The sequence below is a fragment of the Jatropha curcas genome, chromosome 7, assembly GCF_041381405.1.
Source record: "Jatropha curcas cultivar XTBG-Jc1 chromosome 7, XTBG_Jcur_1.0, whole genome shotgun sequence".
In the NCBI taxonomy this organism is placed as follows: domain Eukaryota; kingdom Viridiplantae; phylum Streptophyta; class Magnoliopsida; order Malpighiales; family Euphorbiaceae; genus Jatropha; species Jatropha curcas.
Genome location: NC_143157.1, coordinates 28,967,925 through 28,985,253, shown reverse-complemented (window position 1 = coordinate 28,985,253; position 17,329 = coordinate 28,967,925). Strand labels below are relative to the sequence as shown.

The 17,329-nt window shown below is 32.9% G+C and overlaps 2 protein-coding genes across 2 annotated transcripts; one reads left to right on the top strand and one right to left on the bottom strand.

Annotated features, from left to right (window-relative positions):
• The first annotated feature begins 3,098 nt into the window (after positions 1–3,098).
• On the top strand, positions 3,099–3,837 carry LOC105631815 (Glutaredoxin family protein). Its single transcript, XM_012214001.4, has one exon. It carries the CDS (start codon positions 3,366–3,368, stop codon positions 3,672–3,674), a length of 309 nt encoding a protein of 102 aa, XP_012069391.1. The 5' UTR covers positions 3,099–3,365; the 3' UTR covers positions 3,675–3,837.
• Positions 3,838–7,170: 3,333 nt separating this feature from the next.
• LOC105631816 (Protein kinase superfamily protein) lies at positions 7,171–13,075 on the bottom strand. Its single transcript, XM_012214002.4, has 5 exons — positions 12,719–13,075; positions 11,706–11,905; positions 11,287–11,476; positions 8,142–8,533; positions 7,171–7,961 (listed from the first exon to the last, which is right to left on the bottom strand). The coding sequence occupies exons 1-5, from the start codon at positions 12,861–12,863 to the stop codon at positions 7,338–7,340; spliced, it is 1,551 nt and encodes a 516-aa protein (XP_012069392.1). The 5' UTR covers positions 12,864–13,075; the 3' UTR covers positions 7,171–7,337.
• Positions 13,076–17,329: the final 4,254 nt, after the last annotated feature.

Here is a 17,329-nt window from a genome sequence, read left to right as displayed (position 1 = left end):
CCATGAAATATTAACAAATTTCAATTTTCAATCAATAAATAATGGTCGATCATCAAATAACAAGTAAATTTATATAGAATATCTGAAGCAGGAATTTGGCTTCTTTTAAATTGGATATAAAGAAATTATCTTTCATTCTTTCTTTCTATGGACGCTATAATGAACTCAGCCTCCCCTTCTAGCACAGAGCTTTGCACCAGTTAAAAGCGATCGTACATGGAAAGATATCAGAGACATAGATGCCTGAGGTCCCCATTGGCATTACCGACATCATCCCTTGGCATGTAAAAAAAGGAGATGTGGGTGATCCGATGCAAGAACGATAAGATACTTCTTAAGATGTCCATACATTTAAATCTTGAGCTAAATTTAAAATGTAAAAAATACGGGTCTTTTTTCTCAATTATACTAGTATAAATAAAAACGAATTTGATCTCTCTACATATAATAACAATTAATCAATCGCAAAAAGGTACGACATTAGAAAACTCGAGAAACTCGATCGAGATGATATGCTAAATATATTATAGAAAAAAAAATCATTAATTAACCTAAAGTAAAGCTACTTAACTTTCTTCTTTTTCCACTTTTTGCGATTAACTCAAATCCTTGTCATTTTAACGTGAAAAGCAGATACGTATTCTTCATGAATGATCGTTATGATGTGTTGCTTTCTGTGTCTAGCTTCGGGTTATTGTCATCCCCCTGAATATGTGTATGTATATTTATATTTACATTTGTATAATTGGCTCAAGTCAGGAGCCAAGGGGCACATTCTAGGGTTACTTGATCGTAGCACCTACGTGTTCTCCACTTCTCAATCCGTATGCATGTTATATATGCATGTCTCATCTATTATCTCCATCCATTCCTTCTATTGCTATGAGACCATCATCTTTAATTATTTACAAATTTGAATGTCTTTTTTTTTACTATATATATATATATATATATATATAAAACTTTTACAAAAAAAAATCAAAAACTAATCATTAACACATATATAAACAGAGATCTCAAGGCTCAATAATGTTTTGCAAATGAAAGCAAAAAAAAAAAAAAAAAAAAAAAAAAAAAAAAAAAAAAAAAAACCATTTCAACTGCATGGTTTAAATCTCTACTAACTCTTGAATTATCCGCTAACTAAAGTCTTTAATTAAAATTTAATAGTATCCAGTAAACTTTGTTTTGATATTAATAATATTTTTCGGTATAACCAAGAGGTGTAATCCCTTTTGGACCGCAGAGTGTGAAATTTTTTTATCCTCTCAGTAAAGTGCATTTTTCAGGATCAAACTTATATTCTCACGTGAGTTCGCCTATAACGTAAACTAAAAGGTTGTTGGTTTCGATATTAATAATATTAATATGCATGCATGCATGACACACATATGTATATATGATTTTTGTATGTAGAAAAACTTATGTATAATGTGGGAGAGAATGAAGGGGATAAGATCCCCATAAAGAGGAATAGTGGCGAGTGGAAAAAGAATGTCAACTTTATAAAAATTATATGATAAAGAAGAATGCGAGGACGTATCCTAGCATCACATTCATATATATTTTTATTTTTATTTTATTTTATTTTTTCGGTAGGAGAGGTACCACCCTTACCTCCGCTGCTTACATATTACATATTCTCCTCTTTTCTCAAGAAAAGGAGATAAAGAAATAAATTAATAAAGCCAAGAGAGGAACATTTTTCTTTTCTTTTATACTATATACTCTTTGCCTTTTCTTTTTCTACTGTTACGTACCTTTTTCAGATACGAAACACAAAGAATACCTCCATCCATTATTAATAAAGAACGAAGAACAAGTATAATAAATAACAATAAATTGATGATTTCATCTTTCTATATCTCAAGATTAATTTACAGTTTTCACGTGCTTTTCTCTTAATCATTTATTAATTTTCTATGTTATTTCAATTCTTAGTAGTTAGTGATGTATAGAATTGTCCGAAAGATAACTAACAATGATGTGTCGATGTTAAACACGTGCATGGATATATTATATACATTTGGAATATATGTTCTGCTTTGTCATGATCTTGACAAACATTGAGGTTTTTTTTTCCTCCGTACCAACGTTTTCTAGGGTTTGATTCTATCCTTATACGATCTGATTGTCCATCGCATATAATCTGTGATTTTGCATCCTAAACGAGTCGTTAGAGTTTGGAAATCCGGTTTTTGCCTAAACGAGTTAGAGTGCAGTATTAGGTTTGAACCTGCGCTGATAAGGCTTGCTAAGTAATAAGATCATTGAGTGTAAAGATTTTAATCCTTTCCAACTTGATTAGCTTATGCAGTATTCAATTTCTATTGGCAAACTTTGAAACCTTGGCCCGATTTTACTACCTCGATCAACATCTTATTAGTATTTTCAACTTGATTGGCTTATGCAGTGTCCAATTTCTATTCGCCCACTTTAAAATCTTGGCCCGATTTTAGTACCACAATCAACATTTTATCGGTAAACCAACGTCTTCTTTCTTGCTTTTTTAAAATACATAAAGTTGTTTCCCAAGTAATCTGAGATGGAAATTCTTTTGGAATACCGATACATACAGTAAATATATTTGCTGTTTACATTTTTAATTGTCAATAAATGTAGGATATTCTACCATGCATATGCAAATATTAACGTTATCATCCTATCCAAAGTTGACATTCCTCAACCTTACACAAGCAATATATATCAACTCTCTTACCAAATGGTAAACTGGAGATGCACTAGTGGCACTCTATCATCTGTCTGCGAAAAGGCAATAGCACACAGTACCCTGCGTTAAAAAAAAAAAAATCTTCTTTTACTTTCGGCACCATTTGGCTTATCCATATACTTATATTTTTCAGTCTTTTGGATTCCGGCTCACATCAAGTCCTTATCATTACATAAACAAAGATTAAATTTTGAGCATCCATATTAAAAGAAAAAAAATAAGAAATAAAACAACACAAAATCAGGAATCAATCCAAATATCTTAAAGAACCTTCACCTTTTCTTGATTTCTTTGTCGCCTTGTATTAAACAATTAATTCAAATAAAAAGAAACCCTCTCTCTCTCTCTCCATGCACTTATATATATATAAAAGCTCCAAAGAACTCCATAAGCATACACATAAACTAAGCAACAACCTTAATTTCCTTTCTTTACCTCTACACATGCTCCATTAATCGTGCTCTCTTGCATTATTTTTGTCAAACCTTCGGTTATAAAATTTGCCTGAAAACCTTCAAATATAACAATCTTTATTCTCCACATTTTGTTTTATATATAACATTTATTATATTATTGCACATTTTGTTATAATATACATACATATAAACAGAGAGAGGGAAGAAGATTTATATAAATGGATAGAGTAGCGAAGTTGGCTGGGCAAAAAGCAGTAGTTATATTCAGCAAGAGTTCATGCTGCATGTGCCATGCAATAAAGAGGTTGTTCTATGAACAAGCAGTGAGCCCTGCAATTTACGAGCTCGATGAAGATTCAAGAGGTAAAGAAATGGAATGCGCTCTTTTGAGGTTAGGGTGCAACCCTTCAGTCCCAGCTGTATTTATTGGTGGCAAATTTGTTGGATCTGCTAATACTGTCATGACCCTTCACCTTAATGGCTCCTTGAAGAAACTGCTTAGGGATGCTGGAGCTATTTGGCTTTAGTACTGCTTCTCATCTTTCTATACCATAACTACTTAATTAATAAAGCTAACTTGATCAGCTGTATTTTTCTTTAGTACATCTTGAGGCTATGTGTGTAATATTATGAAAAGATGCTCAAGTGAGATTCTTATAGTTTAATGAATTCGGTTGACTTGGGTATTCATTTTTGTTGATCAACTTCGCTGGTATTCTGTCTTGGCTTCTTCATGACATTTATGTAACTTTTTATTCTAGAATGTGTAGCTAGTTTTTAAATTGCATAACAAGGTGTTGCTAGATCATTTAATTGTTTATATAACGAGTTAATCAAGTGTCGTCTGCCTGGTCTTTTTACTTATATAAAGAGTGGGAAGGCTCAAATTCGAGTCATCTCGAACGCAAGTGGTTTCATAAATTTAGTAATTGATGAGCTCAGGGGAGGTCTATCCCATATTCTGTAGACTGCAGTGTTATTTCGTCTCATCGTGCCTCGCAATGAATAAAAAAAAAAGTTTATAGAACGATGTTAATTTATATAATATATAACCGTGAATATTACTATAATATAAAATAAGCACAGTGTTTGACGGCGTCTTCTTGACTTTTACATGATATTAGTGAGATTTCATATTTTAGGATTCGCTGATAATTATTTTTCCTGATATATGCTTTCTATATATATATATAGATAAAAATGGAACCTATACAATTTGGAGTTGGAATGAAGTTTGAAATTCAAAAAGCTAAATATGTATTAGGTGTCTGTCAATCGTAAGATGAAAATGAAGTTGCAAATGTCATATCGATCGAGAAATGGATATATTCCTCTATCAACAACTAAATCTCAGCCAGCTAGTGCTGTGTTTTTTCCATGATATGACCTTCGGATTTTTTATTCCAATATCGAGAAGCCAAGATATATCAATTCACGGTTCCTCAATGCCAATTATCTTCTTGCATTTCGAATTTTCTAGGGTTTGGTGTTCCTCTTTCAGAATCTTTGGATATGGAGATATCAATAATATCATCATCCTCACGAACCTCATGTTCTATCATGCAAATAATCAAAAAAATATAATAATAAGTAGTGGCTTACACACTCAGTATCTATGAGTATGACTCATCAACGAAAGGGATGTTGAATAATCAAAATCTGGATGAAGAGAAGATGCATGCATGTAATATAATAAAGAAGAAGATTGTGAAACCTGAAACAACTTAGACCACCATTTTTCAATTTTCTTCTTTTCGGAAAGTTACATATCCACAAAAAAAAAGTTGCTTAGATAAACCAACGACCACCATTCTTCTTCAATGTCCATATATATATATATTGCATGGAAGTGCTCATGAAATTGTGATTTTATTTTACAAATTAATCATACCAATTATTTGATTGCAAAAAATAATATGATTAAACACTTAATTAGAAAATTTTTGGTCCTTCGAAGCACCAAACTTAAGGGGAAAAAAAATCAAACAAAAATTTTTTTGATGGTAGCTAAGTAAGTAGGAGTTGGTGGCTAGTCCAGTGATTATCCAACCAGCATGAGATGCCAAGAAGAGACAGAAAACAAACGGATACTTCCATCTTTTGATGCCGCCAAACGTTTGTGAAATGGAATTTATTCCGCTTTATCTTAAAATAGCTTTGCTAAATGACACACTCTGTTTATAATTATAATTCCANNTTTTGCAGGGAAAGAGGAGAAAGTAATTTGGCACAGGCCTATTATTATTATTTTTTTTTAATTTTAATTTTTTTTATTATCAGAGCACAGGTGCCGAAATTTCTGGTATTTCAGTGCATCAGAAGTATCCCACTGATAATGTTCTGTATCCCCTTATTTTTGTTCACTCAGGGTCAGAATCAATTTATCTGCAACATATGGATGAGATTAGAGCTTGTTTAGAGTATGAACTAACAAAATTCTATGTATTTATTTAAGGTTAGTGTTGTATTAAGGGTACGTTTTGTAATGATTATATTATTAATTTGCCTTTGAGTATTTAGTGAATTGTGGCTTCAAGTCTGAAATTCCTGTCATTGGCGAAAACTGTATTCAATTTATTTATTTTTTTCATTTTGGGGATACAGAATAAGAGAAAAACTCCAGAGAAAGAAATAAGACATAAGCGTTTCATAGAGGCCAAGCCACCCCTTATACGTCACACCAAAGGAGTCGTACCACCCCAGGAGGGTGACAATTTTGTTTAAATATGAGATTCCTAAAGAAATTATAAATAGTATTATTCAAAGTTTATAATTATAATTATATTATATTATAATACTATTAAAAGTAAAATACTAGTGATAATTATAATAATTATACTAGTAATTACTATATTAAAGATAAAGGCTCTGTGATTTTTGATTTCCATTCTAATAGTGAGAATTGATCTCTAAAATGGCAAATCTTCGCACCACAACCGCCAACTATAAGAGAAACGTTGAACTGGCAAAGACCCAACTTGGGTGAAATTTCTTTGATGCTCCAAGCTGTAATTTTACCTCCTTTTGTTGTTTTCCGGCAGTGGTTTTGTCGTCTTTGGTTTTAATGTCCTCTGATGGAAGCATTAACAGAGGCGATTCATAACTTCGAGTTAAGGAGCTTGCTTCGAAGAACGCCGGCGAAGCGGTTAGTGATTTAAGCATCTAATTTTCCGGATTAGATTTAGGGCGAGCGAGCCAGTGGAAGCCATGGCCGCTCCCGCACGCTCTTGTTGAAGTTGAGCAGGACCGTCGAACTAGGGCGGACAGATTGGGTTCAGGATATGTTGGGCCCATGAAATACTGGGCTTTTATTGTTCGAGGTTTAAGACGCAAGATCGCTCTTTTTCCTTTTATGCCTTTATGGGTTTACACAGCGTGACGTCCTCTTCCGCTTAAGAAACCACCATTATTGATCTAACTGCTCCTCTGTTTTAAGAAATTTCAAAGCTTCTTTTATCTTATCCTCTCTACATTTGTAAGATTAAATGAAACCAAACTTTAGTGTTAAATCAGTTTTAGATCTGTGAGAATAATCAGATAGTAACAGAAAATGCACCCACCAAAAGAATATCATGCAAATGGAAGGAGATACTGCGTTAGAAGTAGAAGAAAAAGATGAAAACTTCCTGTATAAGCCGAAACTCGACCTGACTCAAGAAATCCATACACAAGACCGTATTTTGAGTACAAGATGTAACACCAATGAGAGACACCCACACCAAACCCACATATATGGGGGCAAAAATTAGCTATCTTCCCTGCTTTCCTGTAACAACAACTTCAAGAAAGGAAAAAGGAAAAAAGAAAAAAGAAAAAAGCCCTAAATACATAAGATTTAAAATCATGTTGGATACATCATTCTGCAGTGAGGATTTCCCTTTAAAAATGCCCTCCGAATCCATACACAACCCCAACCCTTGCCCTGAACCCTTCTTTAACTCTGGGTTTCCTTCCTTCAACCACATAATTGAAGCATTCAATTTTCATATCCCAACTACAAGAATGATACAGGACAAAACAACAGCAGTGAAAGTTGGTTACAACAAGAGTCTTATTCCCATGGAAACCAAGACATCGAGGATGGTGTATCTGCAACTTTTAATCTTTTTTTTTTCTTCTTCTTCATGACCCTCAGAAAGCAAGCATACAACATATTTTGCCATCACCAAACCAACATGAATGGGAACCATTTACTCATTTGTAGCATCGAAGCTACCCATTGCATTTGCTCGCTTTTTCTCTCTCCAATTTTCACCCCAAACTTTTGCCTCTGCAACTGCACGCTCTCTATCTAAATCTCGATTTCTTGGTGTTTCCCTTGCTCTGCTCGTATTTAATGGACTATCTCTCTGGGAATCTTGTCTCTCAGAATCATCTGATCCCCATTTCCTGCCAGACCCACCACCAGTTTCACTCCTTCCTAAATCTGCACCAGAGCTTAATTCCCTCACAGGATCACGCCTTCTATAATCAGGTGAATTTTTATAAGTAGAAGGGGAGCCATGCCGTCCGCGTCCATGTTCGTCTGGGCTATCTAGCCCATCTGCCATGCCCCTCCTGTCATCCCTGCTCCTAGGAGTAGATGGCCCAATTCTGTTACTTTGATTGGCAGCATTAGGGTCATAGGTCTGGGAAGCCAAATATGTGAGAGCAGTCACAACATCACCTATCAAAGGCCTCGTGGCTGCTTGTTCCTGTAAGCACATGGCTGCAACTGCAAGAGCTTGATATAACCCTCGCATTGGATAACGCCCTTGAAGCAGTGGGTCAGCCATTTTGGGGAACTTCCTGCGATCCTTGAAAAGTGGCCGAGCCTAAAAAAATCCCCCAGGTCCAACAGAATAACAAGGAGACAACAGAATTCTTGTTTTATGTCAATTCAACATAAGAATTTTTTTTTTTTTTCTTGGGAAAAAAAAGGAAAGAAAATTCCAATATGCATCAATACATTATTAAAAGAGTTTCCCATGGAAGATGAAGAGCAGAAAGCTTACCCATGCTACAAGATTATGCTCTCCAGGAGCCCGGGTATTATCAATGGCCTTGCGCCCGGTGATAAGTTCAAGAAATACGACTCCAAAGCTATAGACATCGGACTTTAAAGTAAGTTGACCAGTCATAGCATATTCAGGAGCACAATAACCATATGTTCCCATCACGCGTGTAGAGACATGAGTCTTGTCACCAACAGGACCCAACTTAGCAAGTCCAAAATCTGATAGCTTGGGGTGGTAACCCTCATCAAGAAGGATGTTAGATGATTTCAAGTCTCGGTAAATGACGGGTGGGTTTGCTTTGTCATGCAAGTACTCCAACCCCTTAGCTGCACCAGCCGCAATCTTCATCCTTGTGTTCCAGTCTAGGGGCTCCTTGTCCGCTGGAAGATCTGAAAACAAGATTAAAATACAGTAACAAGAATGAGTTGAAGAAATCATAGTTAACCAATTCACACTTCTAAAAAGTCATTCAAATTCATTACAGGAGAAGTTTGTAAAGCAATATCAGTCGAATACATCAGATTGCCATCTGTGCAATTGAAAATCCTCAACCTTTGATGGTAAAGTTTCAATGTAATAATGTTAACTAAAAGCATCTCCAGTGTCACAAGATAAGCATCCTAGTTGGTTTTATGATATTTTAAGCTAATTATATTTCCTTGCTGCGCAGCTCAGCTTAGACATTGACAATTGATTTATATGATCAAGAGCTCAGGTATTCAAAAGAACTATATCAACCGTAGGACTCAGTATTTCACTGATCTCAAAATAAAAAAGTGGAACTAAAATTCACAAAGGGAAACATGCAGTAGTGAGAGAGAGAGAGAGAGAGAGAGTAAGTAGTGGGTCAGTTGTTGGGGCGTGCTTTTTCAAAGACTACTAGAGAAGGTGGAGTTCTCTTTCTTCCATGCTTGCCTGATAACCAAAGACATACTGTTGGCTTGTGACTCGTGAGTACTTGGAACATGCAGCCATAGTTCTTGACATACTTGACCACAAGCAGCGAGACCACCTTTAACAGACTTTATTAAGATGATCAATTAGTAAACTAAACAGATTTTCCCAATGACCTATCAACCTTTAAATCAACTTTCAAATTAAGCAGCAAAACCGTCCTTTTCCATTCAGTTACATCTAGGAGCTGTTTCCTTCAATCCTTCGATCACTTCTTTTCTACTTACTTTTGGTCTTCATATGATTATCTCTAGTCCTTTCATCTACTCACAGTAATTTATTCACATAGCAGTATCATCAATCATCTAATACTACTTCCAATTACTTTTCATCAACGATTATAAAGCTAATGTCAGTATAAGTATCACATGCTGCTGCTTAACCATCACAATATTGAGAGAGGGGCTTGTAAAGTTCCAATTAGCATATTAGCCATGCAACATAAATCATATCAGTTAAAATACCATCAAATCTTACAAATTCAAGTTGACTAACATTATGAAGGTTTAATCACATCTTAATATTCACAAGCAGATCTCTTATGAAAGAATATGCATGTGAGCCATTAAAACCATTATTCAAAGACGAAAAACCCCTTAAGTGAGGCTGCATCATTGAATGCTTTGATATAAGTATGAAGTTAGATACTCTAAAATCTTTTAGAATTAAAGAAGTGCAAATGTCTGATATCTTATAATACTGGAAATTTCCTAGACAAAAAAAAAAAAGTTCAAATTTTAGTCCACACTCCATAGTAGACAGTGGCATGGTAACAGAGTCCATGAAAATTAGCAAAATATGTGTACTGGCATCATGGTTTACATATAACATTCTTCTAGCTGACCACCTTGAAAACGGTCAGCAATTTGACATGCATGATTGAAATCAATAAAACTGCAGCCATATCATCATTTTTGGAACAAACTGAGGGAGAAACATGAGCCAAGAAAAAGATATCTGATCAGGTAGTAGCCCACAGTGATATATAAGTAGCATGGCAGCTCCACAATATGCTTCATTTAGATAAGAACATTCACCCATCCAAGCTGAGGCAAAATGCCTAGTATCAGTTGAAAGATCAAGCAGTTTTAATTGCCAATAGGAATGTGAGGTTTAACTATAACTACCTTCTAGCCAAATTATATAACCTTAACTACTATCAGATATCTAATTGTTGCATAATATGATGCAAGCGAATAATCATATCAGATCAACATTTACTATTGTTGTAAGCATCATACATCAGTCATTAACATATGCAGCTGCTCCCACATAAGAAGCGATACCTCCCGATTCTCTTTTCAGATATCCACTATTTGCTTCTATTTGCATTCTACATTCTTACATGTTTCAGATCAATACGTTGAGCCCAGCATCAAAAAATGACAGACATAACTAGTAGACTATTCCTACGTTATCTTAAATGCTTCTGTTTCCAACGACTGATATCCACATTCCACACAAATGGAATACTGAAACACTGACTGAGATATCTTTGGAGAAACAACTAGAACATCCGAATTCCTTACTTCATCGTGCTACTCCGTAAATGGAAGTCCATGAATTGTGTCCCATAATTCCATCCAAGTTTCAAAAGAACTCCAAAATTATCACTTACCTTTGTGATTAGATGGCATTTAACCACAGCGTGCCATGAGAATTACAAAATAAAACTCCTAGGTATGGTAGCTCAAAGATTGACTTATCCTCCGAGTGGTCATTCAATCAGTTGACCTAGGAATCTCTTAAAGCAATCGGTACACTAAAGTGATAAAGTTTGCTTTGCATTTGATAAACTTTCAATCATCTTTAGGTCCATAAAATCCTTCACATATCCAAGTCATTCTCGATATATCAAATTGTAAACCCCCACACAGAACATATAATAACTACATGTATAATAAGAGAGAAGAAATAACAGAACAAATATGACTAAACAGTATGTTTTCAAGCCTTAATAAACAAGAAATTGATCTGTGTTCAAAAGAGTGAATGTTATTGCTGCAATACTGACAAAACCCTAGCAAAACCATATGACTGGTAAAGGGAAAATAAAGATCTAATATGAGTGCAAAACAACCATTTTCTTAACAATTCCTGTTATATGTTATGCATTATGACATGAAATTTTGAACTGGGAACAGCAAAGGTCCATCCAATATCATATATTTAAGTAAGGTAGTCTAACCATGTAAGTGATCCTCTAATGATCCAAGTGGCATAAACTCATAAACCAAGAGGCGTTGATCCCCATCGGCACAATAACCAATCAAATTAACAAGGTTTGGATGGTGCAGCAGGCTAAGCATGAGCACCTCCACTAGAAATTCCCTATTTCCTTGAAGGCCATTCCGATCAAGCTGTTTTACAGCAACTACCTGCAAACACATTTTCCATTCAAGTCGAAATAAAAGATGGAACTTAGTTATCATATTTTTTAGAATTATAGTTCATAGAAGGTGCTTATAGAGGTAAAATATACACAATACAGAAGCCTGACACAAAAAAATTGCAATTACAACAGAAAGTACAGGCAACTATAAACGACATGCACTGACATATTTCATTGCATAATAATAAGGGAATCCATTTCAAGTCTCAAATTACCTGTCCAGTGCTCTCCAAGCGACCTTTATAAACACGTCCAAACCCCCCTTCACCTAACAGACACTCTGGTCTAAAGTTCTTTGTTGCAGCAGCAAGCTCTCTGAATGTAAATGTTTGTGCTGCAATATTAGCAGTTGGTCCATCTTTAGGAATTATTGGCTCCTTCTTAGGATCAGTACCATTTCGTAATTTTGATTTATCTGCATGATAAGTGCATTAGACAAAATATTGAAATGGGGAAAAAGTAAATAGTTTATGAGCAAATGATTATGAAATATAATTGAACAGCCCCAAGAGCGAAAAATATATGTAAGCAATAAAATGGGACATGTTCATGTTTCTTGTGTCTAAGTTTAATAATGACTTCTTCAGATTAAATGGCCTATTTGTGAAGAATGCCTATGCATGACAAGATGCTGGTCATCAGATTTCTCATTTGGGTTGAGTACTCAAAGCCTTTCTTGTTGTTCTGTGACATATAGCTTTATATGAAATGCAAATTTACTCCTAATAGATTCCTATTTCATATTCTTTCAAGAAGCACAAAAACTCCTTAAACTTTTGACTTAGCCTTTTCCAATATACTATGCAATGGAAGGGGCATTTTAAAATTTTCCAAATTATAGCATTCAGTCATTTATTAGGTTGACAGTTATGATAGGAACAAAAAAAAAATTCAAGGAACACTGAAATAACTATAAGAATCCTAAAACTAAGAGCAGATCTCTAAAATAATGCTAGAAACACTCTCTTAGCATAAAATCAAACACCACAAACAACACGCAATCCGCAAGCACGAAATCCTTCAAATAACTGCAGCACCAAAGCTATAAAACAAAAATCCCAATTCAAACACAAGATAGATGAAACGGATCAAGGAATCAACAAATTTTAACAGAAACATGGCACAAAAACACTCAAAAGCAAAATTCAAGACTTACAGCAGCCAAATTAATCTTTCAAAAGAACCCAGAAATTATTCACCAAAATATTTTGCATAAAAGAACTTTTACCTGAGCTAACTCTTCCAACATGGTGAGACTGAGCAACTGAACCATCTTTGACCGAATCCTTCTTGGCCACTTCTTTGACGGCACTACCACCACCACTTCCACCCTCCTTGTTTGATGATCCAAAACAAGGAAAACACCCACCCATATCAAATCCGAACGAATCAAACCCGACCCACCAACCTCAAACTCGATACAACACTCAAAACCCAACAGCCGAAAAAGTGATTCCAAAGTTAGAAGCTTTAGCAATCAATTCCTCAAGAACTGATACAATTCACTATCAAGTCACTCACTTTGCTTCTGCTTTTTTACTTTCTCTCTCCATGCTTCTCTCTCTAGGATCTTTAGTGGCCATTGAAGGGAAAGATCGAGAGAGTAAAAGTTAGATCAACAAATCGAAGAAACTGATGTGGAAACAAGCAAGAAGAGAAGGTAAGAAAAGAAAAGATAAAAAAGCTCAAAACAAAAAAAGAAAATTAATAAAAAGATATGTAATTAAAGGAAATAAATATAGTTTTTTTTTTTTTTGTTTAGTTAAAAAGTGAAAATTGAAATGTAATTATCCGCTAATTGTGGGGATTTGTCATAACTCAGACATTATTAAAAAAATGAAATAAAATAAATTGCATAAAATCTGTTGGAATAATAAGAAGATGCCATTTGATGATAATTACATACAAGTACACACCTCTCGATTTTTCACTTTTTTTTTATTTTAACCTTTTAACCCCTAGAAAACTGAGAAATTACGGTTTGCAGTAATAATCATCATCACTCTTGGGAACGTGGGTCCCACATTAAGGGATGTGCTTCCACACTTGTGATGGACATTCTTAACACATGTTTTAAAAATTATGTAATAAGAAAGAAGAAGTCTAGGCTACGGAGGGGAGTAGTGTTTGTCTGTTCTAAGTTGTATTTTATGTCCTGTAAGGTATGAGTTTTGGGCCGTTGGATGAGAATGTGATTTCGTGGTTAAATTCATGCGTGTGACGTCATGGCGATTGATCCAACGTCTAAGAAACTTGCTGTCGGAAGTACGATTTTTGAATTAAAAAATGATTTTGCTAAAAAGGTATAATTTCAGAAAGAAGTGGTAAGAGTAATAATAGTAAAATACATTAACCCAATAATAAAATGAACTAATTGGGCTTTCCAATACAAATAATTCAATTTTAAAAAATTGCAACCCGAGTGCCATCATATTTATTAAGGAAAATTATTATTTAATTTATGTGACTTGGTGAAATCAATTTTTTTTTTCTTTTCAAAAATACATTAACACTTTTTTGGTTTAAATAGTTGAATAATTTTATTTTTCCATTCAAGTTTTATATTTTCTACTGTTAATTTTAATAAAAGCGAAAATACTCTCATATATATATATATATATATATATATATATATATATATATATATATATATATATATATGTCTAAATTGACAAGAATAATATTATCTTCTTAACAATTTAGTTATTGGCTATTTATTATTTTAGTAATTGCTCGTATTATTAAAAAATAATTTTTATTTTTACAATAAAGAATTGCAATAGAAATATAATGAAGGATGTTTTAGCCTTTTTGTTAAAAATTAACAACAAAATTACAAATTTTGGGTAAAATGACTTATTAATCCAATAAAAATAAACTATATGAATGGGTTTGTGTATCTATTTTCGGAAACGTACAAAGTAAATAGTTAATTTTACCAAATTAAAGGGACTAAATAGTAATAATTTTTTTCTTTTTTTTTCTTTTTTTACAAATAAGCATTGCTACTTCTAAACAAGGAATATAATAATAAAAAATTATTATTGGTTTGCAATTTAATTTAATCGTAGTATAATTATGTAATTGTCAGCTAGTTTGGATTTTTTATATATATGCAACAGTTTTAATACTTTTAAATGTTATCTCCTCTTATCTCTTACACTTACTATAAATTTTTTTTTTATTACTATAATTATTTAAATTTTAGCAAACCATGAAAATTAAACTTTTCTTTCAAACATATTCTGCTTTTGGTTAAGCTAGGGGAAACTAGCTTGATGAAAGAAGAATTGTTGACTTTGGGATATTTTTATTAATTTAATGAGAATAATTCAAACAATAGAAATATGGATAGGATCATGTAGGGCCGGAACTATGACAATTAATTTAGAGAGCTAATGAAAATTTTTAAAACCTTAGAAAGTCAAATATAATTTTTTTATATTTTTTAAAGATCAAAATGTTATTTTTCTTATATATATATAGAAAAAAAAATAAAAAAAAGGAAAGAATAGTGAAAAAAATGAAAACGGTAAAAAATTGAATAAGAAAAGAGGAGCATGATTGACCATAGGATTGGACTAGGATGAATTTGGGTGGACCCTATTTATTGATGATATTAACTATGACATTTTACATTATACATATGATCCAGCAAATATAAAAGCCAAAAACAACCAACACCACATAATATCTAATATATTAAGTAAAATTGATTGTTTCAGTAGCTGCTTTAGTAAATTTTCATAAAACATTAAAAATTATAAAAATATACGAATTAATTTTTTATAAAATACTATTTTTAACTTTTAAAAATTAATTTAAATATTATGTCACTGAACACCGTAAAAAATAACATTTTACATTTTAAAAAATTACTTAAAAAGCTGTTGCTAACATTAATCTTAACAATCATTTTTAGTAGCCTCTTTCTCCTTGCGTGCTAAGCTGGAATAAACCCATCTCTCTCCACTTTCAAATGGTTTGGGCTGCCTAGTAATTTTTTTTTTTTTTTTCTCTTTTAAAGGTGGGAATCTTCTTCTCCTTTGCTTTTTTACCACCGTTTGATTGATTGGTGTCGACAGAGAAGGGGGAAAATGTAAAAGAAAGCCTGACTGTATCCCTTAAACTAGCAAATTATATGCAACAACCTTTATAAATAAAAAGTTGATTATATAGTAAATATCAAATTTTAAGGATGCTTTTTAATTTCTGAATTTTAATATCAATTGTTTATTATTAACTAAACCGAATTAGAAAATGACCGTTAATCTGAGTGAAACTGATTCAGATCACTTAAATAAAAGGTCAATTGTTTGATTATTATCTGACACAACATGAGCTGATTTGTACATTACAGAATTAAACTTCAACAGAAATTATTGAAGTAGAGGTAGAAAATTAAATACGGGCACTTAATTAATTTCTCCTAATCAGAATTTAGACGGAGATAAAAGGGAATATTCCTCTAATTTGTTATTATTGTTTATAATTTATATATTCGTGCAGGACACATATAGTAAGTTACATATGATATGAAGCATGTGATAGAGATATACTATTAACCATGCATAATTAATAGTATAGCTATGAATGATTTTCTATTGACAATTATTTCTTTGTATTTAATTGGAAATTTGCATTAAATAAATGTTATTAGCATATGAATAATAATTGTGATTAGTACATTTTATATGTATTTAATTGGACCAAGTAGAGAATGGATGTTTAGTACTGACTGTTAAACATATTCTCTAGGACATTAGAAATAATGTTTATTGTTCTTAATCTTGATTTATTTTAATATGAGCAAACATTGATTGTCTTGTGCTTTGATTCATTAAAGGGTGAGTTTCATTATTGGAATAATATTCTCGGTGAATTGGGCAAAGATTTTTTGTGTTTGTGAAATATTAATTAATGATAGAATCCATGTCTCGGTTTAGAGTTTGATGATGCACTTTAAGTAAGCTTATAAGGTTTCATAGTGTAAACCCTGCAGGTGGATATTGAATCCGACACATGAAATAAGTTGAGCGACAATCTTAAAGTTATATTGTGATTTAAATAAATTGTCAGTAAGTTATTTAAATGACAGCATCTGTAATCTTAACATGGGGAACATTATTTTATTATGTTGTGGAATAGTAAAATAAATAAGGAGTTCAGTCATGAGTTTTTAGTGGAATAATTCATGATTAATTATAATAAGAATATGTTGGTCTACATAGGTTCTTATTATAATTAGTAGCCTGATTTATTTTATTCCTGCGGTCCCTGTAGTGCCCTAATTATTTGGAAAGTTAAGGGTGTATTAAATAATAGATAAACTATTTAGTTTTAAAATAATTGATTTTATTTTAATTAAATAATTTTTTATTTAATTTATTTTATATTAAAAAATATCTTCCTATCGAAGAGAGGTTTTTTAATATAAGATTTGAAAACCCTAAGAATATAGAGACACACGTTATTCTATTCTCTGCCACTCAGAGAGTTCCAAAAGAGAGATAGTTAGGGATTACTGCAGAAGATCGTGGGTGACTCCAAGATCTCTGAAAAGAAGACCGGTGAGCGATTCTACGCTTCAAGAGGTCAGTTTATTGATTTGTTCGATAATGTTTTTAGTTTGCCTCATATGGTTTCGATAAGGGTTGTTTCCGCTTTATACCCGCTCCCATCAATTGGTATCAGAGCCATACGAAACTGTATGATGGTGGCTATTTTGTCATGTTTCAATCGTGTATCTATTATCTGTTTTGATTGTTTGATTGGTACATGGTTAAGAGAGCTTCAAGAGTTTTTGAAGGACAGCAGCACAAAAGTGCAGTACCTGATA